Source organism: Mangifera indica, chromosome 12 (genome assembly GCF_011075055.1).
Source record: "Mangifera indica cultivar Alphonso chromosome 12, CATAS_Mindica_2.1, whole genome shotgun sequence".
Taxonomy (NCBI): Eukaryota; Viridiplantae; Streptophyta; class Magnoliopsida; order Sapindales; family Anacardiaceae; genus Mangifera; species Mangifera indica.
The window spans coordinates 3237094-3265027 of NC_058148.1; the positions used below are offsets into that span (position 1 = coordinate 3237094).

A 27934-nucleotide genomic window follows, 5' to 3' on the forward strand; every position below is an offset into this window, starting at 1 on the left:
ACATACACTAAGATTGGCCTCTAGCAAAGCATCATAAGCGTTTACAACATGGCCATCGGACAACAAAGTATTAGTGAACATCTCTATAAGCTTTTACAACATCACAGTTACGTGTAATTGATTCCTTTCCTTAACTGATATCTCTCGAGGCTGAAACATAAAAATGTGTCATCTCAATAGTTACTCAATATAAGTTGATACACATTAATGACTTATACAAATTAGGCTACAACATCATCCCATTGTGGCCATGGATTCAAACAGTCATGAATGTCTTTTAGCATTTGCATATAAGATATCTTCTTTTGTGCTCAAGAGTGATGAATCTTTTATTGATCAACAACAACCTCCATGCATCTCATGATGTGGTCATTCATTACCTGTTATGATACTTTATTACGACGATACATTAGATGGTGTCAAACTATACTAATCTTTACATGAGATAGTCTGGCAACCTTAAGTCAAAAAATCACATAGACATGTGGTGTTCAAAAGATTTGTTCTTTAGGCACTAGAGCAACCATTCATATGGATATCCTCTGGTATGGTCATTCTAATGAATATGTCTACAACGTAAACTCATGTCTTACACCTATCTATTAACAAATAGTGCTCTTCCCGACTTCTTATTATTATTTTTCTTGAGGAGTGCTTAGTGTTTGCAGATCAGACAATTGCCCTTTGGTTTTCTAGGGTATCATCATGTTGAATTAGATGTCCAATGTGGTGGATTGGTCTTTGGTGTTAATTATTATAAATTAGAAGTTTTGAGACTTGTAGCTATAATATTGGTGAATGTTATGTGGTTGATCATGTGTTGTTATGGAAATGAGTTGATGTAACACGATTTGGAGAAAAAAGAGTAAAATAAAAACCCTAATTAGCTAGATGAAAATGAAAGAGGAAAAAGAAGAAATGAGAAAATGATTTAGAATAGGAGAGAGAAAATTGCTTTTATTAAAATGAGAACTTTAAAGTTTTATGGATATTTTTCGTACTTTTATACTAAGGTGACATAATTACATTTTAGCCCAGTGGCATAATTTCACTTTAGTCCTTCTTTCTCTTACAAATAATAGCTACGACATAATGTACTTCAAACTATCATTTTCACTAATGTACACTAGCATCCCTTCTTAAACTTAACTCCATCTAGTTCTTAACATCACTAACATTCTCTTTTGAACTTGACTTTCTTTAGATCTCAACACTTCCTTTGACAATTGAGTTTGGCATCTTATGATAGATTTTCACAATTGGGAGTTGGTAGGACTGACTCGACACTGTTTTTTTGTCAATTTTTTATCATTTTTTTTAGAAAAGTTAAAAGGAAGCTTGAAAATATGCAAAATTAGGATGCATTGAACCATTAGAATAGCTAGGAATAACAGACTAAGACAATGTTAGTGAATAGTTATAAAATAGTGTATAATGTTGTACTGGAGAAAGACATTGATGCTTGTTTTGAATACACTAAGAGATATCTACATTTGGAAGCAATAACAATAGAACATAGTTAATCCATGAATTTAAGCCATTTTGATAAAACTGAAGAGGTTCAAAAATGGATAACCAAATAGAAGTGTCCACTAGTAAGAGTATTGATATTCCAAAAGAACAAGTGCATATAAAGAAAAATTCGTGCACAAATAAAAAGGGCAGATTACTAAACCATTATGTCAAAACTATTTGTTAAATTCATAATGTTAGTTATAGTTAATGGAAATTAACTTCATCCTGACAATCTAATTGCAAACATTCATAATATAATGTCAAATAATCTATGACATCATCTAATTTAAATCTAGGATCAAAAAAACATGTAACAAGAAAAAGTTCTAGAATTATTTTATAGTAAGTTAACCATTTTGTTTTCATTAAAAAAAATAGCTTCTTGTAGAATAATATCTTGTTCAGCTTCTTGTAAAGCCCCAATAATATTAATAGCTTCATTTAAAAACAAATGAGAAGTGGGATAATAAACCCTACTTAAAGTATAAGTTGCATTATTAAAATTTCTTAATACATTTAAAATTGTTTTACAAATATCCCAATATTGGGGATATAATGTAACTTGTGACACATTTTTTGAAATAAATGAGCATAATAAATCCCTATAATCAAAAGACTCGTTGAGTAATTCATATGTTGAAATTCAACGAGTCGACACGTCTTTAGGAAATCTTTTTGGTCTTCTATTATGTTGTTTACAAAATTTACCTCATTCTTTTATAGTTTGGGGATGTGTCCATAAAAATAAAATTGTTATTTTTATTGGACTAATATAATTATTAAGACAATGTAAACCATCTTGTATACATAAATTTAATACATAACATGCACATCTAATATGAAAAAATCTACCACCTAAATTAGGTTTGCAAATATTAATTAAATCATTTATTGAAGCAGTATTTGAACGTGCATTATCAAATAAAATTGAAAAAATTTTATAAAGTAATTTATATTCTTCTAATATTCCTTTAATTATTCTATAAATATTATCGGCCGTATGTCGTTCATCAAATATCCTAAATGCTAAAATTCTTTTTCGTAATAGAAAATTGTCATTTATCCAATGACAAGTTATACCTATATAAGAGTGAACTTGTCAATGGTCACTCCAAATATCATTACATATAGATACACGCCCATCAAAATTTGTAAAAAATTGAATTAATTCTTTTTTTTATATATATAAACTAAATAATGTTCTTTTTAATGTGTTTCTTGGAATAGTTTTATGTGCAGGATTTAATGCAGTTTTACAATAATTATTAAAACATAAATTTTCACCAAAACTAAATGCTAAATGATCTATTGCTACCATTTTTGTAAATTCTTCTTTACTTTTTTATCACTATACATAAATAAAAATTTGTGTGTAGAACCATACCCGGTTATTTGTGTTTGACCTCGGCTTTACCCCATTTTTTCCAGATGCTTTGACTCCAAGTGTCTTTTGAATGTCCCATATCCACTTCTTTGTTTGAATTTATAAATTTGCGTACAATAATTGCAAGCAACATCGAAATTACCATCTTCCTTTTGTATTTTATTGAAATGAATCTTGAAAATATCGGATGTAGGAATTTTTTGAGATTATTGTTTCATCTCCATCTATTGTTGATGTTGTTGTTGTTGCTCCACCTCTACATATTGGTTTTCACTTTCTTGAGTTGAAAAATCATCTATAAATTGATTTTCATTCACATTTAATATATGTGAATATTGACCAAATCTCCTATTACCGGAAGAATTTCTATTACTTGCCATTTTTTGATAATAAATAAAATTAATTATATAAATAAATTATATGATTAATTATGAAAGATAATAAAATAATAATAAATAAAATTAATTATAGAAATAAATTTTATAATTAATTATGAATTGTATAATAAAAATAGAAATTGGAATTAATAAAAAATTAAGAAAGAATTTAATTAAATTTAAGAGAATTTGATTGAATTAAAAGATTGAGAGAGTATTAAGAGTTGAAAGAATGAGAATGAGAGTTTGAAGGATTGAGTGAGAGAGTGGAGAGATTAAAATTTGAATGGGTATATATAAGAAAAAAAATTTTTGAAAAAAATTAAAAAATAGGGGGGTGAAATGTGATTTTAAAAATTGTAGGGGACCAACGGTCCCCTGCAAAAGCTCTGAAACCAAAGCCAACTGTTCCCTATGCAGGGAACTGTTGGCTTTTTAATAAATTTTAAAAAAATAAAAAAATTCAAAATTTTTCGGTTCAGCACAGTAAACCGCCAGTTTATATGTCAGTTCATAAACCGGATGTGAACCGCGGTTTCACAGTTCAAAATTAGGTAAACCAAAACCGAACCGCTAAAATCCGATTTCGGTTCTAGTTCGGTTCGGTTCTGGGTTTGCCAATTTCGGTTCCAGTTTTATCTGAGCCGATTTCAGTCCGGTTTACGAGCCAAACCGGCCCGTGGCCAGGTCTACCTAAACCCAACCAACACGTGTATAGAGTATATCGTATAGTTGACATTAAGGATGTCACATGTTTCATTAGACGTCGAGGACATCATTTTACATTGTTAGACATTAGTCATTAGAGATGACATTGATATTGGGAACAGACACAAGCTGTCAAATAAATCGAATAGACATTTAAGATACTGGAAAAACATTTGGAATATCGTAACATTGATAGATTTGGAACACCTGGGAGATAATAAATGATAAAATGTTATATGCTTATCTACTTACTAAATGTGTTTTACTCACCATATTTCTTTGTGATTTTACAAGTAGATTCGTGAAGTAACGAGGCGACAGCGGTTCAATCTGAGACGTTGTATGATGGGTAGGGGTATTTTCATCTTTTTTGCTATTTTGGACATTGTTTATCATTTTATCATTGTTTATGATTGTATTTTCATGTGTATTGGGATCTTTCTATACATGTTTGTTGACTATTTACTTTATGGACTTTAGTTTATTGAATAGCCATTACACTTTTAGGATTGTGAATTTATATGTTAAGAACCATGCATTCTTTTATTATTTGTTGTAATTATTACTTTTAAAAGTTAAAAGTAACTCGTCCCTTTCAGGTACTTGCTTAGCAAAAGGATGGGAAACCAAGATTTGGAAATTATAAACAAGAAATGAACCAAGAATTAGCTTGTTGACCACCTGTCCAAATTAGAACAAGATAAATATAGGGGAAATGAGGAAGATTTGTCAATTGATGACTCCTTCCCCAACGAGCAACTTAATCAAGTCTTACACTAGAATGTGTCGTGGTATGTCAATATAGTGAACTACTTAGTGTGTGAAGTACTACCACCAAGGATAAGTTTCCATCAATGCAAGAAGTTTCTCTAGTTGGTGAAGACTTATTACTAGGAAGAACCCTTATTGTATCACAAGTCCTAGAATTTGTCATGCAATTTTTCGAGTCAAAATCCTAGTTATATGCATCAATAAGAACATGAGGTAGGCACAATTTTTCATTAACCTAAAAAGCCATATGATATTTCCCTTCATTGTCCCGTTATACACATTGTCAATTGCTATCCTTTTAAGCCTTGAATGCAATATATATATATATATATATATATATATATATATATATATATATATATATATATATATATATATATATATATATATATATATATATATATATATATAATGGTCTATACAAAAATTTCCTTGTGTAACCCACATTTTCCCTTACATGAGTACATTTGTATAGACAGGTGATTCACACAAAAAATCACTTCACTTCATCCAAAGAAGGAAAGTGCACAAATCAAGAGAGCTTATCCATAGAAGTACAAATATTAGGAGTATACAAGAAAATAGGGTTAAAGGAGAAATGAAAGAAAGAAAAAGAAGGGCAAGAGTTAGTTTGATTTTTTTTTTTTTTCAAAAAGCATATTTTGTAAAAGGCCAAAAGTTAGGGGATAAATCGAAGAGTCCAACCACGATAGCTAAGGCTTACTCACCTTCTCTTGATCATCCTTGTAAGAGTAGCACCGTAAGGGCCCCTTACTAAGGGGATTAATTGATTTGGAGGCAAAGTCGATCTTGATCTTGATCTCATATTCTCACCATAACAAAATTAATTTTTATTTTGTTGAGATGAGAAGACAGTGTGGTTGTGGTAGTGAGTGCTAACTGGTGGTGCTGGAAAAGTCAATTTAATTTAAAATTAGAGTATTTTGTCTAAATAATTATATAAGTAAAATAATCACAATGGAGGTTTAGGTTATTTTAATTGAATACAAGAATGTTGTATCTTAAAAATTTAATGAGTAAAGGTAAGAATATAAGTAAAATTATTTTGATAATATTTTGATGGTTAAAGTGAAAATAATACCCTAATTACTTATTATATTATTTGTTTTATTATTTAATTATTAAAATATTTTATTATCTGACAGAACTAAGACAATCACAATAATAATTTATAGTAAATATGTTCTCTATTATGCTTCAAAAGTTTCTTCCAACCCTAAAACCAACTATAGTAGTAGAGAATTCTTAAAACCCTAAACGCCAAGAAACTAGCAGGAAAAGCGGCGCCGTTTCAGCTGTAAACGCCATGCCGAAGTCAAAGCGTCACCGAGCAGGTACTCCCTCATGCATTCTCTCGTTCTTCCGTGTGACCAAAATTTCATGTAGTTATTTAAAATTTTGTTTTTCACATGGGGAGTTTAATTTTTAGGGATATTAATTTTTTTAACCATATTTTTTCCCCTTTATACATATCTAACCACTTTTTTTTCTATTTAACTACAATTTGGTTTGGTTTGACTTTCTTTTTATAAGGAGAAGAGTTTAATGATGGAAAATATCAACCGCAGATATAGTTTCTTCCAAAAAAAAAATTTATCAACTTTCTCATCTATTTGCTAATTGACTTTAATTGTGGCCAGAAAATTGTAACATATCAATTGTAGATATATTTTTTTCAAGAAAAAAACTGATGGAAAGTCATATATGAATCAGAAAAAAAGATGAATCGAAGAGATGCGGCCTCTGGCCAGCCGACCAACCAACCCCTTTGGCCAACCCCTCCAGCCATGGTCAGCCAGCCAAGCCAAGCCAACCCCTCCTTATTGGCATATATGTTTTGTATCAGCAACAAGCAAGAGAGAATTCTAGCTAACAAGTATTCCTTGAAAGACATAACTACTTGAAGCTTGTGAATCTTTTATTGGCTTTCCATATTCCTCTAGACATGCTGATGTAGCCAAGCTAATACCGCCATCAGGTTTGCCACATTGAATAATCGAATCTTAGCTAACAAGTATTCCTTTCAAAACACTAAAAAAGGAAGACTCTTAAGCTGAAATTTTTTGAAGCTGTTATTTCTACTGTAGGTTTATTTGTCTTGATTTGGTGAGTAAAAAGGTTTCGCTAGCTGAGTTTGAATTTCAAAAGGCATTTGGATTTTTTATGTTTTGGGTTACATATGTATAATATGAAAGAAGGTGGTTGTGTATGCATATAAGTGCTAAATTAATTAATATCCCAAATTTTTAACTTTGGCTCAAAATTTTCATGTAACAGTAAAAAAAACAAATGTAGGTTTTGTATGATATAATTTTTTTTTTCTAGCAATAAATCATTTATTAGAAACTAATATTTTTAATTATCATTTAATAAATAAATTCAAAAAATTCAAAAGTTGAACTCAAGAAAGTCGAAACATGGATCAAGTGCAGACATAACAATGGATCATGTCGGGTTAATTTTGGCATAGTCTATCAGACCTACAGATCGTGTTGAGTCTAAGGTTTGTATAGTCATTGGCTTTTGTGTCAGGTTGGCTTACAAAAAATAGAAGTCTACGACATGATCCTATATTTATAGGTTCATGTTGGGCCTTGGTTGGCCGGTTAATTACACAAATAAAAAAAATAAATTTTCTTTCAAATTAATATAATCAAAAAATGTAAATTGTAAGTCCATTCTTTCAAATAACATTTTGTTTATATTTATATATGATGTAAAATCATTTTCTATTACTAATTATTTTATATAATTAAAGAAAATTATTTATTATATCAATGATGCCACAATAGACTTGTTTTTCTCTAATTACGTCTTTTTGGCTTACTTGACACTTGAATTGAGACAATTATTTTTCATACGTTTCGATAACAAGAAGAATCGAGTCATTCGTATGTCTAGTTGTCCAACAGTGTCTCTTGCATTTTTTTTGTACCTACTACTATGGCCATTTTGTTAATATCTATTGATAACTTAGTTTCTATTTTATTAATTATTATTTTTTTAAATATTTTGATAATGAAAAAATGTTCACACAATTGGGATTAGAGGTGTCAAAGGCATCGGGCCAACCCCAGGCATGACTCAAGCCCTTTTATTTTAGCTCGGCTAAAGCAAACCTGACCTGGGGGCTAGTCAGAGCATGCCATAGGCTTGACTTTAAGGTGCACAATACTTTGCTGAATATATTAAAAATAATTATTATTATAATATAAAAAATTATAAAGTTTTGATAGAAATGAAAACTTTGAACTTAAAAAAATGAGTTGACTTTCTTTGGATCAATATCACATATGTGAAATAACCAAAATTTAAGTTTTGTTGAAACATGATATTTAACATTTATTTATAGTAAGTAAAGGAAATGAGTATTTGTATTCTTTTATATATGTAGCATTTTTGCAAAAGTATATAATACAAAAGTGTCTCACATCTAAAAGAATACAATCACTCACTTTCTTCACCACTATAAATAAAGACTAAATTTTAACTAAACTCAAGTTTTGGATTTCATATTGGGAAAATGACTATTTCCCAAGCAAATTTTAGTCCAATCTCAAAAGTATACCAAGCTTGATGAAAAGTTCAAACACTCACCCATGTGTAAACAACTGTTAAATTTTATGTTAAATATAAAGGTAAAATCGTTATTTTATTGTTTATATTCAAATTATATAATTTTATCACATTTTTCTCTAATTTTAAAAATTAACATTTTACCCTCATACCTTAACTTTGAAAAGTAACTTTCACCTCCCCAAATCCCTAATTTTTTTCACTCTCCCTCCGACCACCGACAACGACGTGGCTGAACGAAGAATGACGAGCATCATCTTGTCATCCAGATCTAAATGATGGTCATCCTCCTTGGACGATGATCATTATTCAAAGGTCGACCTCTAACGAAAACTCCTCCACCGTCAGTCGGCCGTCACCGTAGAAAGTGACTGGATTTCAGAGAGAAAAAATGAATTTTTTAAAACTTAATTCAGGGGAAAAATATTAGTTTTTTAAATTAAAGGGGGGAAATGAGATAAAATTTTAATTATTTTAATATTATTGATAAAATGATGAATTTGCCCCTTAACCCTAATAGAAAATATGTAGATGTGTCCTAATAGATTAAACTTTGGGTGGATGTTTAGGGTTTTCATCAAGTGTGGGTATACTTTTGAGATTAGACTAAAACTTAGGTGGGAAATTGTCTTTTTCCCTTTCATATTGGTGAGATTGTTCATAATAACTTAATTTATCTATTATAAATAAGTTTGACTTCTTTCTAATCGCAATTTAGTTTCCTAATATGTTTTCTTTTATTAGAAAATATTATTTTAAAATATTATTTTTTATTAAAATTAACAAACTGATATGTTAAGGACTTGACACAGCATGCCCTATATAGAGGCATGTTGTGAGTCTTGTAATTTTTGCTAGTTGGCTTGGCTTGAAGGCCTGTTATTTTGCGGGTTTTGGGCCCAACCTTAGCATGACCCATTGTCGTGTCTAATTGGGACGACTTTCTTTTTGTAAAATCAATTGATCAAGAATGGGTGCAATATAAACATTGTAACAAAAACCTTACAAGGTCTCTGTTACAGTGTTTGCATTGCATCTATTTTTAATCCATTAAGTTTACAAATTGAAGTCCCCATCGCTTGTACACACTTTCTGTTTAGAACATATTAAGTTTTTTTCATTATTAAAATATTTTAAAGAAAAATAATAATTAACAAAATTAGAAAAACCAAAAAAAAAATTGTTGTTATTAAGTAAATATTGGTAGTAACAAATGCAACAAAAATTACAAATGGTACTATTTGAAGGGCATGTGCATGAGTTATTCAATTCTTCTTACTGGTCAAGTGTTAAATAAGCTAAAAAGATATGGTTAAAAAAAGTAAGTTTATCGTAACGTCACCGATAAAATAAAGAGTTTCTTTTCATTAAATACGATAATTAATAATAGAAAATAGTTTTATATCATATAATTTGGAGGATTAACTTATAATTTATGATCTCTAGTTGTATTAATTTAAAAGAAAATTTCTATTAACAAATTTAAATAATTATTTTTTAATAAAAAACTAAACACAAAAATGAATACAAAAATTGAATGAAGAAATATAAAGAGAAATTAAAATTGAAATTAAAATATTAAAATTGAATAAGGAAAATATTGAAAAAGGAAAGAGTGCAGAGAGACATTAAGAAATTAAGTTAGATGTACGTGGATTAGAGTGTAAAACAGAGAGGGTTTGCAGAAAGTTTTTAAACTTAACAGTTACTGGCTGTCGTGTAGGCAACCTGTTTTAATTTTTTTTTTAAAGGGTATACACAGTATTAGACCTGGTCAAGTTGACCTTAGGGGCCTGATGACCAGGCTTGTAGCGTGGCCAGAGCAACCCATGGGTCGGGCACAATTGTTACAGTAACAAATCTTGGCCTTTCAAGGGTGTTGTTTAATATTAATTGTACATCAGTCGATCTTATCTATTTGTCAGGTCTAATCAAGTGTCCCAGTTGAACATCAATCCAACAATGCGTGATGTCATGATGGACCATAATTTGAGCAGCCACTACATATTTATTTTTCTTTTCAAATTAACGTTAAGTAATATTTCACCAACTAATAGAATGACTTTACTTTGACTTCACAATATTTAATGCTATAGAATTTTGAGTCTTTAATATTATTATATACTTTATATAACTATCTTATAATTATTGAATTATATTATAAAAAAATAATTAATTATGCAATAATCATTTTTTACATGATTGATATAATTTAATAATTAGCATAATTTAATTATGATTGCTTGACAAATAATTTTTCAAACTAAATTCAGATATGTAACCATATACTAATACATCATTAAGCCTAAGTTTTTAAAACTAAATTCGAAATGTATACTTATTTTTTTCTTTTTAAATTATAAACCAATTTTAATGAAATATCATACTAAGAAAATGTATTTATATCTCTCAAGCTAATTTATTATTTTACTCCATAATTCAAGAAAAATATAAAATAGAATATGAAATTTAAAATTTATTAAAAGACATAATTTATGACTACATCTAATTTATTCGTCAACCAGGAGAGAAAGAAGAATTCAGATGGTGAACATCTTTTGATTAGCAATTTATGATAACTAGATTATAATCCATTATGCATGGCATGCTTTGCTTTGCTTTGCTTTGCTTTCCACTAAAATTGAAGATAGATACTCACTAAGAACCTTCATATTTTCACACTTTGATTGCTGCTACAGGATAAAAAACGATTCTTCTTAACCTCTTAAAAGAAAACACTCAAAATGACAAGACTGGCCTGCCATCTTTCTGGCTTTGACCTGCCTTCTCTTCTACTTCATTTACACTTGTGTCGATCAACCAAAGCTGAAAGGGAAAATGAAAAACCTGGAGAAACTTTTCAACAGAGTTTCTGCCAGAACAAAACTAGGTGTTTAATGTTGTTACGCTTTGTGGTGAAAAACTGTTTAGGGGTTATTATGAGAATGAACAGTTGGTTTCAGTATGGCAGGCCAACTAAGCATATGAAACAAGAGTGGTCCACAAAATCGGAATGACCACATCTCCTTGAAGAAAAGACCAACTGCTGAAGCTGCAAAAGCACACAACCAAATAAATACATACATTCAGCACAATCAGATGTAGTATGATTAAGGCAAGAACAATGTCACATGCAATAATTATAAAGAACATGGCACCATAACATAGAACAGCAATGGAATTTGCTTCAGCCAAAGCCCATTTAAACTTCCTGTATTTGGTTAGTTGCTTCAACTTTCTCAGCTTTTTCTTAGATAATTCTCATTTAAGCCCTAGGGTTTACATAACTCTCGGCAAGATACTGGACAATGCAGTTTATCGGTAACCAAAGTTACAATGATGAGACTTTTCACTGCTATAGTAAAGGTGCCGTGGTAAGGAGAGTTGAGGCTCAGATGCATTCTAGTAATCAAAATACTCAACCATCAATAATAGGAGCAAGCACGATCCAATAAACTTCCACACCCAACTCCCAAAATGAATTTTATTAAAATCTTCATTTGTATATATTTAGCATATACACACTCCTGTATAATCCAGTTTCTGCATAACAATCTTCTAGTCCGACCTTGGTTTGCTCAACTCAAAGGTCCCTCAATAAATAAACCACTTTTCAAGGCAAACCACATGCAAAATCTTTCAGTTGGATGGCAGAGACAATTAAGGCTATGCTATTCTCCTTTCTACCCATGATCAAATAGCACATAACACAAGAAAATCATAAAAACCAATAGGAGAGAAGTTGAAGCTCAACATACAATAGTAAATCTAGTTTGAATAAATAGTATTTAATGAAGGTGCTTAGAAAAACATAAAATTTGGAAACAATAGAAATGGCTCCAGGAATCATTACAGATACATTTATAATATAACACCATGAACTCCATAGGCATAACCCTCCAATACTAAGATAACAGATAAATATGAGTAAAAACAGAGAAACCAGTTAACAGTTACACGAATGTAAAGATTAAATATACTAAAGACAAAAGCAATATTACCTAAGAACTAGGTGCCATGTAAAGATAATCAGGTGCACAGATAGACCTAATAGTGAAACAGAAGAACCTATGAGGCAGAGAACAAGAAAGCAATACAAGAATAAGAACCTACAAAATATTAACTACGATACTATGCATTATCAAAAATGTTGGAACTATAGAAGTGCTTTGAGACTCATGTATTAGGTAAGAAAGAAGGGGAACCTCCTCAGAAGTTCCCAAGAAGAAGCCCTTTACAATCAAAAGTTGTTCCCATTTTCCCAGCATATACCAGAACGTGCTTTGAATACCTTGTTTCATTTATTTATTTCTGGTTCAATTTGAGGTTTACTATCTTAAAGTTGTATGCAACAGAATTTATTAGTAAAGGCCATAACTTATATAAATATATAAACAAAGCCTGTGGTTGATTATAAAAAGCCAAATAAACTGACGGACTTATTGGCAACCAAAGTTGATACCAGTCGCTAGTATTTAGTCCCAAAAGCAAAATGATGCTACACTATCAAGACATAACAAGCAAAATGAGATACAATTTATTTTTCATGACCAATTTACATAACAAGAAAAAGAAAAGTGAAAAAAAAAAAAACACTTGCACCACCTACCAACGTTACTAAGCCTTAGATCAAGACTTTAATACTCGTCATTTTCATATGATAATGACATGTATTTGTATGATATTACATTGTAAGATGCACTAAAGCTGAGTTTGATACGAATAAATTCATAAGGAGACACTTCATAAGAAGTATCAGTTAATAAGCCTTCCCAACTGCTTGCTTCATCATAGTAATACTGATGAAGACCCAATAGATATATTATATTAAATAAATAATACTAACAACAAATAAGAAGTGTCAACTCCTCCCCTCAGATCGTAGCCTCCCTATTAGCCAATGGCTACCCAAATAACCAAATAACAAATATTTTTCCTCCCCTATTACAATCCTCACTCCCCTTTATATAACTCATTAAATATTAACCTAATAATATCTTTTTAAATGTTATCCTAATATCCTAATCTTATCATAATATTAAATATTTTATCATAATCATATATTTTATCCTAATCTAATATTATCGTTATTAAGTTCTAACATTACCTGTCCCTAAAAAACCACTTTATCCTTAAGGTGGAGATTCTTTTGAGGGTTTTTTTTTTATACATCTCTTCCTACCCAATTTGAAAAAAATTTCTCCCATTTTGCCAACCCAAATGTTATCCTAATAGCCCAAGTCATGGGAATGACCCAAAATATAGTGGACCAAAATGTAATACTAAATCAAATGTGAGAAACAAGGGATTAAGCCCTTAGAGGAAAACACGGGCTTTGCGTCTAGGCTAACACACCAATGAAATCATGCTTTAAGTACCTCAAATTATTCGCAATACACCCCATCCTCAACCATACAATCAACCGCCCAAACAAAGTACACAAACCCATACAACCTTACCCAAGCCCAATTTATCAAACCTAGTATCAATACCCAAACCCAACCCAACCCACATGGTCCAACCCGAATCCAATTCCATTCAAACAACCTTCCTTCCCAACAAATCTAAGCTTTGACTACTCTCAACAGTCGAAAACTCGAGACAATGACACAAAAGAGGGAAGTTGACAACTCCTTTTCCTTCAACTCACTAATGTAGAACTCCAAGATCGGTATGCTAAAGGACTCTACTGCAGGTGTGAAGAAAGTTATGGTCCAAACCACCAATGCCAGAATAAGTATTGCAGATGCTACTTGTCACTAAGGTTGGAATCAAACCAAGCTAGCTCGAGCTTGTTTGCTAGGTTAGCTTGAACAAGTCTGAAATGAACTTGGCTAAGGTGATCTTGAGCTTAAGGGTTTTACATTGCTGAACTCAAGCTTGGAGGGTGCTCAACTCACCAAGTTCGCAAACCAAAAAAAACTCGATTAGAATTGACAAAACGATTTTGTTTTGATCGATTTTAGCTTAGGTACAATTATAAGTTAAGCTTAGCTCGCACTTGGCTCAATACTGTAACTGAATTTGAGCTCGATTCCCCTTAAGTCGAGCTGAATTCGAACTAGTTTAAAGGAAGCTCAAGTGCTAAACCACCTATCATCAATGTACCAAAGAAAGAAGGGCATGGTGGAAATTCACCACAAGGTGAGGTGGAGTCAGTTAAAGAATTAGTTTGTGGATTGACACCTTGGAGATAAAGAAACGGAAGGAAAATGTGATAAGGCTGGAGCATTTAAAAAGGAGCAGGAAAGAGAAATGGATTTTTTAGGGAAAATGTAAAGGGATAATTGGGATTCAGGGCCTAAGGCCTAGGAGGATCTAGCGCTTCTATTGCCGCAGTATTTTCTTTTGATTACTGTTTATTTCCAAGATTTTATGCTGTGAACTGAATGTAGTGAAACTGACTATTTGATTTAACAAAGTATCTTGTCACTGTTTCATTATTTTGTGAGTTATTGTGAGCTGTTCTTTGTGTTTGTGGTGGAAGGACATATTGCTAGTTGAGTGATTTCCTACAGTTTGGTTGTGTTGAGATTATGGAAGAGCGTAGTTGAACAGAGCAGGGCAGACTATTGAATCAGGTATCTGTCAAATAGCAACTATTAAAAGCTACACAGTAACACAAATGATTTGAGAAAATGAATAAAATCAGTATAGGCAGCGCAGTCATTGTCAACCCTAACAAATTTAAGGAACCCAATCCAAGCACTTAAGCATGTATTAAGGGGCCAACCGGAATTACAATGCATGTTATGATATAAATTTATGAATGTATTTTTTTTTTTTATTTAAAAAAAAAAGCAAGTAATCGCAATTATTAAAAAGTTGCAGCCCCAAGGTTTATTTTAAACAAAACAATTGCTAAAAATTGCAATCCAAAAAATATGCATAAGCAATTAACACATACACACACACACATATATATATATGCAATAGAAACTTACATGATATCATTGGGGAGACTGGGGCTGTTGCACTTCCCATGGCATGGTCTCGACTAGAGTCATAAGATATTGTTGGTGATGTTGGTAGACCAGGAGCCGACTGTGGTGAACACATTGAGGATGAACGAGCAGGTATAGGATTAGATGTTGGTGAAGAGGTTGGAGGAAAAAAAGGAGGGTTTGCAATTGCAACTGCAGGTGCAGGAGAGGGTGCAAGAGAATAAGGAGAATAAGGAGTTGGAGATGGGGATGGTGAAGGAGTTGGAGGAGTTGCATGAAGTGTACCTTTTAAATAAGAAGATAAAACAACACTTTTAACGTTACCAAAGACTAAATTATTAAGCCCAAGATTCTTAGCTGGAGATTCTGTGATTGTTTGAGCTAACTGCTTCAATCTCTGAGGCAGAAGGCTCCCCAGATCTGACATGACTGATACCTGGACTATGACTGGTGGAGTTATTGTGGAACCCTCTTTGTTTGTTACTTGCACATACAAATTCTGCATAACATAAAGAAGCATGGAAAGAAATTAAAACACTGTATATGCAGTTCACAAAGGCATCAATCATTTATCATAAAAACTCTATTTTGTTAACCACACCAGAGCACATGGTTAAACTACCCTCTCCCCTCTGTGTGTGCACGCATGTGAAATTTGATTAAAAAAATAAAAGAAAAACAAGAAAATGAACAAAGAGATTATTCAAGATTTGCTTTATTTGGTATACAAATGTCATGATGTGAATCTGATAGGCAAAAAAAACATGTACAATTAAGGAAATTCCTTCTATTTTTTAAAACATTAATAGGCTAAGACTCATTTCAAAGCCAGTTTTGAACATAGCAAATAACTCTTTACAATATCATATCTTTTTACTGACAACTATTTAACAGTCAAAAGGCTGCAATGGATCTGGATCTACATGTCAGTACCCAACAGTAAATAAAACTACTCCTAGTTATCTCCTTTCTCCTTTCTATATTTGCAGAAAAACATAATGCAATTGAACAAGTATATATCAGCCATCAATCTCATGCCCATTTCTAAACCTGATGATAAGTAGACCTATATAAATGGAAAAGTATGAGTACAACAAAACAAAGCCCATCCAAAGTACAAACAGTCACAAAAAGCTGCATGCCAAAAGTTGAAAGAACCAGTGATTTACCTCATAAGACCTCAGATTCAATCCAGACTTCAACTGATCCCTCAACTCAAGAAAGTTTGCCTCTATTTCAGATATGGAATTATTAAGAGTAAAATTAAATAGAACCTGCGTTATCTGCAAAATGGACAAAGGTTGCAGAGGAATAACAGTTATCCCCCCTGTAAACTTCAAAATCTGAAATGTAGAAGGCTGCCCGAAAATTGATGCTGTCAAAGTTAGATTGGATTGCTGAAGGAACAACTCAATTAAAGATGATCTAAGCACACTTAGGTACACAGGATTTATTGGAGCATTTATAGGACCAGGAAGAACACCAAATACTACATTGGTCCAATTTGAAGCACCCAATTGATGTATAGATAAGATAGCAACCTGTAGAAAGCAATTGAGGAAGCAGTTTTTACATCAAACTTCTGCAATTCTAACAATTAATTAAAATAAATAAATAAAAAGAAGAAAGAATAAAACTTGAATTGAAACCTCTGCATCTGGAACACCTATTTCATTGTAGAGATCATACTCTAATCTTTCCATATGTGGAACAATCTCTGAAACCGGTATCTCCAGTCTGAAGGATGCTTGAACTGTTGCTGTAAAAATGGAATAACAAACACATAAGAACCAGCAGCCAAAGCAGGCCAAAGACTGAGTCATCTTATTACTGGAATACAATCAAATACTAATAAATTTTGTTACCTATCAACCAAAACAAATACTTGTCTCAATTAAAATCTTACCATAATATGCAAACAACTTAACGAGTTTAACCAAAAATGCCCTTTACAAATTAAACCATGAAGGATATACTGCTTTTACATCTTTGCATGCAAAAATAGAGCTACAGTAAGACAAAATTGTACAGGTAATTTTACACTATCAAATATCCATGGTCAAGCTACTAATTTTTCTTTCATATTTAATTAGTAATGATCTAAATTACTAGCCCTACAGATGCAAATTTACATCAATATCATTACTCAAAAATCGATTATGAGAAAGCTGACAAATGCTCTCCTTTCTTATTATTATTAAAACATTTTCATGCTTCATTATATTGTAGAAGCGTTCAGACAAAAAAATTATAGTGGACAAGTGAAAGCAACTTTGTTTTTATGAGTTTACTCTATGTTCTAATCAGATTACTAATAAATGCGTTCAAATACCGACACCAGATTTTCTGCACACACTAACAAACTATTGTATCATTTGACAGGAAAATTCCAAACCATCCATTGACTATAACAGCTTTGCTTGAATGATACTGCAGAAAAAATTGAACACATGAACAATTCTGAGCATTCCAAAATTTATTTTGCCCATCAACCAAGCTAAAACAAGTTAAAGTCTTAGAGCAGCAACAAAAATTTAATGACCGCTCAAAAGAGACTATAGTTATCATGATCACAATCAAATGCCGTGTTTGAACAAAACTGAAAAGAGGGATATTTCATTCATCCATAATTGTTACAGAGATACATGTATATATACAAATTAGGAATCCTAGATTAGGAAAGTATAATATTTGATTCCTATAATTACGATCCTATAATCAAGCTCTACCATAATTAAACCCTTATAATCAAACCTCATAATCTGTATAATCTACTCCTACATGTTAATATACATATTTTATAGATATTGTAACACTCCCCCTCAAGCTAAGACATAGATGTTAATCAAGTCTAGCTTGTTATAAATATAATCAACTCAAACCACAATTTATACTCTTAAAAAAAATATCTCCTAGTTGTTCTCTAGTCTTCACATATCTTGTAGAAATCAAATTTTGCTTTATTTTTTCTTGAATGAAATGACACTCAATTTCAATACGCTTAGTTTGTTTATGAAACACAAGATTAGAAGCAATATGAAGAACAGTTTGATTATCACACCATAATTGTGTTGGTTATGAAATCTGGAAACCTACTTCAGTCAAAAGTTGATATATCCATATTATTTCACACAAAGAGTATATCATAGCTCTATATTCTAATTTCACACTAGATCGGGACACGACACTGTGCTTCTTACTTCTCCAAGATACCAAATTCCCTCTAACAAAACACAGTAGCCTATGATAGATCTTTTATATATCTTGAAATTTGTCCACTCTACATCTGAGAAACATTCAATGTGAGCATGTCCATGATTTCCATAAAATATGCCACGTCCAGGGGCTCTCTTCAAATAGCACAAAATCTATTCAAAAGTTGTCCAATGATTGACTGTTGGAGGAAACATGAATTGACTCACAATAGTGATAGAATATGCAATATCAGGATGAGTCACTGTAAAATAATTTAACTTTCCCACCAGTCTTTTATATTTTTCAGTGTCTTCAAACAATTCATCATCTTTTGTAAGTTGCAAATTAGAAATCATTGAGGCACTATATGGTTTAGCTCCCAATTTTCCTGTCTCAATCAATAAGTCGAGTACATATTTCCTTTCAAATAGGAAGATACATTTCTTGTTTCTTGTCACTTTAATACCCAAAAAATATTTCAACATCTACAAATCTTTTATTTGAAACTGAGTGTGAAGAAATTATTTAAGAGAGGAAATTCTCATAGTATCACTCCCAATAATGACAATGTCATCAACATACACAACTAGAATACCACCAACTTCGGACTGCCTATAGAAAATTGAACTATCACATTTGTTTTTTACCATGCCAAACTTTTGAACTACCAGGCTAAATTTTTCAAACCAAGCACGAGGACTTTGTTTTAAACCATACAAGGATTTGCAAAGACGACAAACCTTCTCATATTCCCCCTGAGCAACAAACTTAGGTGGTTGCTTCATATAAACTTCTTCTTGAAGGTCACCATGTAAAAAGACATTTTTTATGTCAAACTGATATAAAAGCCAATTATAGGTAGTTGTCATGGAAATAAATAAACGAACAGATGTCAACTTAGTAACAAGAGAGAAAGTATTAGAGTAATTCACTCCATATGTTTGGGCATATCCTTTAGCAATAAGATAGGTCTTAAGTCAAGCCACTGATCCATTAGAATTAATCTTAACAGCAAACACCTATTTGCATCCAATAACTTTCGTTCCTACAGGTAAATTTACCAAGTCCTAAGTACCATTATCATCTAAGGCATTCATTTCTTCCATCATAGCAACATGCCAACCAGGATGTGATAAGGTTTCATGAATAGCTTTGGGAATAGAAGTAAAGTCGAGAGATGCAATAGAGGAAAAAGAAGTAAAGGACAAGTAATCATAAGAAACAAAAGAAGAAATAGGGTAAGTACATTGTCTTTTACCTTTTCGAAGAGCAATTAGAAGATCAATATCACTAAAGACTAGATCTAACGATAAAGAGATTGGTCCAGGACATGTATCTGGAGATTGTTGACATTTGGAATAAACCTAAGTAATAAATGGCCTGGCAAGTGTAGACTCATCAAGTGGAGAAACCTCTAGAGAACTAGAAGGTCGAGAAACCCCTGGAGGGTGAGAAGATGTAACAGTATATACTAACAAATCATCCTCCTCCCCCTGAATGAAATAGGTTAAAAAGGTAGAGAAGAAAGGAGTGTTCTCCAAGAAGGTAACATCAACTGACACAAGATATCAATTAAGAATTGGACAAAAACAATACCCTTTTTGAAGACAAGATTAACTAAGTAAAACACATTTTAAAGACTCCGGTGCAACATAGGGACAAATATCATAAACAAAACAAGTACTACCAAATATCCTAAGTTCAATAGGAAACAGAGATTTATTTGGAAAGAGAACACTGTAAGGAATCTAACCTTGAAGAACTGATGAAAGCATGCAGTTAATCAGAAAACAAGATGTGGAAACAACATTAACCCAAAATTGTTTGGAAATTTGCATTTAAAACACGAGTGCTCAAGTTGTTTCATGAAGATATATTTTTCCTTTCAGCTACTCTATTTTGAGATGATGCAGCAGCACAAGAGGATTGATGAAATATATCATTTTGAATCATGTACGACTGAAAGGATTCGAAAAAATATTTTTTGGCTTTATCACTACATAACATATGCACAAAAACATTAAATTATGTTTTTATTTTAGCACAAAAGACACAAAAATGAAAAAACATCTCAAAACGATTTTTTATTAAATAAAGCAAGTCATACGAGAATAATCATCAACAAAAATAACAAACTATTTAATTCCAGTTTTAAACACAATAAGACAAGGAACCCGAACATCTGAATGAATGAACTTAAAAGGAAAACTAGCCTACCTAAAGACAGGTGATGATGTTTAGCAAACTAACATGATTCACACTCTAATAAAGATACATGACAAAATCGAGGACGTAGTGTTTTTCAACAAAGGTAGAAAAGGATGTCCCAACCGACAATGAGTTTTGAATGAAGTTAAGGCACTAGGAACAAACAATAGATCTTGGCACTTGCATGTCAAAGACATAAAGACCCTCAGATTCATGTCTTCTACCAATAATCAGTCTTGTCATAAACACCTGAAATAAACAATAATCAAGGAAAAATGAGACACAACAATTAAGGGCACGAGTGAGTTTACTTATAAAAATTAAATTAAAAGCAAACTTTGATAGACTCAAAACAGATGACAAGGAAATTAATGAAGTTAGATCAACAATGTCAAAACCAAGAACATATGATATTGATCCATCTGCTAAAGTAACATTAGAAGGGGATACATGTGACTTAAAAGTAGAAAATAGACTAAGATTACCTGTCATATGATCTATAGCACCAGAATCAATGGCCCATTTGAATGATGAGAAAATAAGACGTGTTTGGTTTATCTAACTCAGCAATGGCAATAGTAAGAGTCGATGAAGATTTTAGTGATTCCTAATACTAAGAGAATTTGACATATTTATCTGCAGAAATCATAAGTCTCTCAGATGATGAATTGGCAGAAGTGTTAGTGGCTACAATATGTGTTGATTGAAATTTCGAAGCCCAATTCTACAATTTTCTACAAATGTGTTTTGTATGTCCCAGCTCATGACAGTAATAGCACACAATCCCTCTTGAATCCTGACTCTGATTATCAATAACTTTGTCACAGTTGTTGGTTCCACCTCGTCTATTATCACTCTTATTATACAAATGTCCAATTCCATGTGCAATACTCTAACTAACAAGAGCATTATTATTCTAAAATGATAGGGTGATTTTTGTGCGAAGTACCCAAGTAAATGTGTCATGCAAAGATAAAATTTCAAAACTAGTAAGTATTTTAGATTTAGCAATTTCAAACTCAAAAAAAAGACTAGCTAGGAAACTCATGATGGCCATTTACTCTCGTCGAGCTTGTTGAACTTTCACATCAAAACTAAAAAGTAACAACATATTAAGTTATTTATAAGTTCTTTTGAAGTCCATAAAATAAGATGTGATTGTCCTATCTTTTTTTTTTGCACGATAAAAAGTTTTGCACACCTCATATATGCGAGAAAGATTACCTCTTCTAGAATACAAGAAATCTAGATATTTCATTAGTTCTTTAACCAAGTCATAGTGATTAATTAAACTAACTATCTCACTTTCAATGGAATTTCATATCTGCAGGAATAATCAGGCATAATCTCTTAGTGATGCCTGTCTAGTACCATCCATAGGAGGGGTTTGTGTAAGGTAATCAACTTTCTCAAGGCTCAGCAAATAAAATCAAACTGTCTTATTCCATTCCAGATAATTGGAATCATTAAGCTTGTGTTCCGTGGTTTTTAACATATACAAGAACCATATTAGTCATAGTTATAGGTTTATTATCAGTTATAATAGTACTTGAAACAATCAAATATAAGATACAACAAGAAAATGTCTGACCGAATGATTTTTGCGGCAATCGAGTACATGGATGTGTTGTATGGAAAAAGAGGATAGTAGAAAAGGTGACTAGAATCTAATCAAGGAGAAAAATCCAGCGAAAACGACTGTTCCAACAATTGTGACAGAGTGTGCGATAGCGAATGGTGATAGGATTATGGGGTTCTGATCACCGACATTGTCTGAGTATGTTGGTGCTGGTAGTGAGACCTGATGCTCATCAGAAATGGAGATCGAGGAAGGACGTTACAAAAGAAACTTGCGGCGCATGCAGGTCATGCACTGCTCTTCCAACGACTAGATTCTAGGAAATGATCAGTCATTAAGGTGCACTCCTTCCTAGGCCGACGGTGAGATGCAATAGTCACTCTACAAGGGTGACCTACGAATTTGCTCACTAGGGTAGAAAGAAATTTACAAATTTGATACCATAAACAAAATTGAAAAGAAGGATATTTCATTCATATATAATTGTTACATAAATACATGTATATATACAAATTAGGATTTCTAGATTAGGAAAGCAAAATATTTGATTTCTATAATTACGATCCTATAATCAAGCTCTACCATAATTAAACCACTATAATCATGCCCTATAACTTATATAATTTACTCCTATATGGTAATATACATATTTTACAGATTCTATAACAGTGTTAAACCCTAAACTAGCCATTGACTCTTATTTATGATACTGCAGAAAAGAATTGAACACAGAAACAACTCTGGTCGCTCCAAAATTAATTTTACACTTTAACCAAACTAAAACAAGTTAAAGTCCTCCAGCAGCAATAAAAATTTGACGATTGCTCAAAGAGAGTGTAGTTATCCCGATCATGATCAAATATATACAGCCCTTGATATCCAACCAGATGCATTGAAACAATCCATATCACTCCACCCAAAGAAATTTCAATTACAATAGAACTTGTGCTAAAAACAAAGTGTCCCACCTCTTCAAAATTATTGAACAAATTAATATAGAACAAGAAGTCACAACCCCTGCCAAACAGCACAACAATGGGCACATAAAACTGTACGAATTATATAAGAATTATAAACCAATGAATCAAAAACTGCAATAACACACAACATAATCAGAACAACTTAAGTAAGACAACAAAGTCCTCACAATCAACTCAAGCATCACAAACAATAACTTCACTATTAATTTATATAGCTCCAACAGTTAAAGCATTACATAACAGAGAGTTCAAGTACCAAATACCCTCAGTTGCTCTAAGCATCAAAAGCATGATAATACTCAAAGACACATTTGCTTTAAGCACCAAAACTCCAATTAAAATCTGTTCGCTTAAACCATAAAAAATTTTAAAAAAAAACCGTAATTAAAGTAGGGGAGAAAAAAAAAAAAAAACTCCAACCATAGTAAACAATAATATTGTAACCCAAACTATTCAACAGATATTTTGCAAATATGTAACATATCCATTTGCTCAAAAACAGTGAAAACTAAAAAAAAAAATAGAAAGAAGAGAGAGAGAGTGAGAGATTGCATACAACTAAGCTTAACTGCATCTTTGGCATCAAACCCAGATAAGAAATTGTGAAGAGGAAGGATCCAGAAGATCCAGGAGAGAGAAACAGCTAAACTGAAGAGCAAAACGACGACGCATTTGAGACTAAACTCCCTCGAAATCACTGAAAAAACCAAAGAACATCTCTGACAGGAGAACCCATAAGACGAAGGCAAATTAGAAACCTCAAGAGACTGCCGTTGGCGCAGACTTTGGTCACTTTTCCCCATTGAAAGAGCATCTGGGTTGAGCTTCTCAGAGTAATTTGATTCAATAGAACGAAGAAGTAGATGGAGATGAAAAATAAGAGTTAATGGTGGGCATATGAGACAGACAAAACAAATCCAAACCAAACCCCCCCTTCTCCCCTTTATATTTCTCTTCAAATGTCTAGAAATTATGGCTTTATGGCGGTGATTGTCGCTGCTGGCACTAGTTGGGTTGCAATGCGAGGTCTAAAAAGAAAAAACTCAAACAAGAGGATTAATTTACGGAGTGAACTTTATTTTCCCAACTAAGGTTTAGACTGCTTCAGCCCGTAAATAATACAATCTCACTCAAGAAAAAACAGTATTTTAAAATAAAAATATAATTAGAGCAATTATATACTTACACATTTTAAATATATAAAATAAATATATAAATAATATATTATAATAAGATTGAATATTATTATTTATTTTTTGTTCTAAAAATATGTATATATAATTTTATTATTATTATTTTATTTTTAATACATTTAAAAATGAATCATTTGAATATTCAAATTATGTAGGAAACCACTCACTTTTTTTTTCTTTTACTCTCACTTATTTATAACAATCTCTAATTTTTTAAAATATAAAAAATGTTAATGAATTTTTTTAGAGGTTTTAGAACATTTTTAAATTTTAATATGTCTCTTAATAGTTTTGAAAATGAGAGTTACACATCTAAATAATTGAATATAATTCAAAATGAGATTAGTTTTATTTTTTAAAAAATAAATAAGGATATAATTATAATAAAATTAAAATTGTTTTGATAATCTTTTAATACATAAGAAAAAAATGATAATTAGATTATCTTTTATATTATATGTCATATTATAATTTGTTTAAATTTTTTTATTATTTATAAATAAAATAATATAAAAATAAAAAATAAAATATTAGAATAATATTTTTATCACTAAGACCAAACGCTTCTTAAATGTCTTAATAAATGAGTTTGAAAATGGAAGCCATAATGCGGTGGCCAAGTTGAGGCCTCTTCTGTCTCACAACTTTTTTTTATTCAATCTATTTGCTCTGATGTGAGAGAGAAATTAAAAAAAAAAAAAGAAAAAAATTTAGCAAACGATAATAGCGTCAAAATTATTGAAATAGGAGTTATATTTATACAATGGTTTACCTTAAAAGTAAAATTTAGAAGTCACAGTCAGAATAACAGAGTAAATTTTATATTATAATAAAAAATTTGTGTTAATAGAACATTTATTAACCAATATTTTCATAATTGTCATTGACATTATTTTTTTTAAAGGTATTATTAAATGATTTTATTATTAATATTATTAAATTTATTATTCTTTATATAAACAATGAGAGTTAGGTCTAAATCGAGCTAATTTTGTCTCAAAAAATGGCTTAGTTTAATTTGATTCGATTTGACTCAAATTCGTTTAATTCAAATTCAAGTAAAAAGATTTGACTTATTTTTTAAATTAAGTCAAATTTGAGTTTAGCTGTTTAACTAAAATTTGATTTGAATTTGTAGCTCAAATATATAGTTTGGATTTGTGACTTAAATTCACGGTTTGAATCAATAACTTAAATTCGTAGCTCGGATTCGTAATTCAACTTTATAGTTCATTAACAAAATAATATTATTTTATCAAAATAATGGGTAAAATAATATTGTTTTGTAAATAAGCTAGAAATTCAAACCATAAATCTGATCCATGATTCAAATAATAAATTTAAGTTGAACTAAAATAAACTAATTTTTTTAAGCTGATCTCAAACCACCCTAAATTTTGATTTGATAAACTCGAGCCAAATTAAAGTTATATTATTTTTTATTTGAAACAAACTCGAACCAAAAAAAGTTTAAACTTGGTTTGATTTGTATTCACCTTTATAAACAATTGAATTATCATTCATCCATGGATGAATTTATTAAATCACACATAAATCATGAATTTTTTTTTTTTCAAATTAAAGAGGGTCAAATTGACATTTTTGTAAATTTGTGAACTTTTTTGAAAATTCAAGGAGAGTCAAGCGTGCGGGTGTGTTTTTATGGTTTTTAGAAATTTTAAATTATAGTATATATTCCATATCTATAAATTGATGAAAAGATTAAGTGTTATTGAAGTGGCTAAACTTAACCGGTTCAATATTAAATATACAAATAAGAATAATGTTATATATATATATATTTTTAATATACAATTTAAATATGTAAATGATATGTTATTATATAATTAAGTATTATTTTATTTTTAATTTAAAATCATTCAATTACATGATGATATATCATTTTTATATCAAAAGTATATATATATAATTTTATTATACAAATAATTCAACTTAATACTTAATGAATATTATTAATTATTCAATTATTTAAATTAATGTAATAAAGAAATAAAATTAATTGAATATATTTTTCCATTTTTAATGTCATTTTCTAGGCATTAAGTTGTATTTGTTATGATATGTAGGGTAGATATTTGGATTTTTAGTAATTGATTGCAATTTATCTTTTGCTGTTGATTCAATTTCAATATCAATTTTTTTCCAAGTTGTAATAAAATGGAAAAATGCATCAAGTAAAAAGGGTTATTTATGTTAATAGATGTATTATTGAGATTTTCTTTTTTTTAAACAAGGAAGGGAATACAAGAAGTCTTATGGAATGTGTCCAAAAACAATTTTTAAAAATTGATTTTTGGATAAAAAATAAAATAAAATAGAGCCTTAGTTACATTCTCACTTCACAGAAAAAATAAAGACCCTAAATAAATCATAAATAAATCTTTTTGCTAAGTAAAAATTTACATTATAAAGAACAAAGTCTAAAGGTCAAACAACCTAAGTTCGCCCTTATAATGGGAGGACAACAAAACACAATAAAACTATAAAACAATCTTAACACAAATTAAGAAAGGGATATTGAATATTTTAACTTTTTTTCTTAACAGTGTATACATATATACCACAAAACTCATTGACTTAACAAAAATATCATAATAATATTCCATTTTTCTAAAATGCCTCAATTGACATTACTCATATAGAGAGATTCTTTCTTTTTTTTATCATCCTTCTAACAAAAGAAAGAATCTCTACAACTCTGAAAAAAATTGAAGCAGACACATGTGATTGAACAATAAATCCCATGAAAGATATATAGAGAAAAGAATCGCTAGCCATTATAAAGGATTCATATAAACAAAAGGGAGGAAGAGATGAAGATTGCTGCTAACCCCTAGCTTTTTGCCAACCTGTTCTTCAACTGGTTTTTATCTAGAACTGAATTTTTATATTTTTTAACCATGAATACAATATTAAACAATACAACAACATGAAATCATAGTATTAAACAATATTACCAACATGAAATCACAATAAAATTATATTTCACATGAAGTCATAAACATAAATCTATTTTACATTATTTCATTTTCAATTGTTAAAGAAGAAAACACAAAACATAAGGGTTTGAATCAAAACTGACTTGAATTTGGATGATTTTGTTATAAAATCTTTGTAAGAATTGTGAATTCTCTAAAGAAATTTGACAATTTTTATCTCTTTCTCCCTTTTGTTTATATGAATATTTTATAATAGCTACCGATTCCTTTCCCTAATTTTTTTTCACAGATTCCTTTCCCTAAATATCTTTCATGAGATTTATTATTCAATCACATGTGTTTGCTTTAATTATTTTTCAGAGTTATAGATATTCTTTCTTTTGGTAAAAGGATGATGAAAAAGAGAGAGAATCTTTCTACATGGGTAATGTCAATATGGGCATTTTAGAAAAAGAGAATACTGTTATGGTATTTTTGTTAAATGAATGACTTGTATGGTATATATGTATATATGGTTAAAGAA

General features: G+C 30.7%; 1 protein-coding gene across 1 annotated transcript; it reads right to left on the reverse strand.

Annotated features, from left to right (window-relative positions):
- Positions 1-11007: 11007 nt before the first annotated feature.
- LOC123193291 lies at positions 11008-24353 on the reverse strand. Its single transcript, XM_044606171.1, has 5 exons — positions 23815-24353; positions 16946-17055; positions 16466-16837; positions 15297-15795; positions 11008-11404 (listed from the first exon to the last, which is right to left on the reverse strand). The coding sequence occupies exons 1-5, from the start codon at positions 24059-24061 to the stop codon at positions 11280-11282; spliced, it is 1353 nt and encodes a 450-aa protein (XP_044462106.1). The 5' UTR covers positions 24062-24353; the 3' UTR covers positions 11008-11279.
- Positions 24354-27934: the final 3581 nt, after the last annotated feature.

Excerpts from the sequence above, each read along its gene's own strand:
- LOC123193291 (XM_044606171.1), bottom strand. The coding sequence starts at position 24,061 with ATGGGGAAAAGTGACCAAAGTCTGCGCCAACGGCAGTCTCTTGAGGTT. Across the intron at positions 15,796-16,465 it reads TGAATCTGAGGTCTTATGAG|AATTTGTATGTGCAAGTAAC; the intron begins GTAAATCACTGG and ends TATGTTATGCAG. Across the intron at positions 11,405-15,296 it reads AGTCTCCCCAATGATATCAT|CTTCAGCAGTTGGTCTTTTC; the intron begins GTAAGTTTCTAT and ends GTGCTTTTGCAG.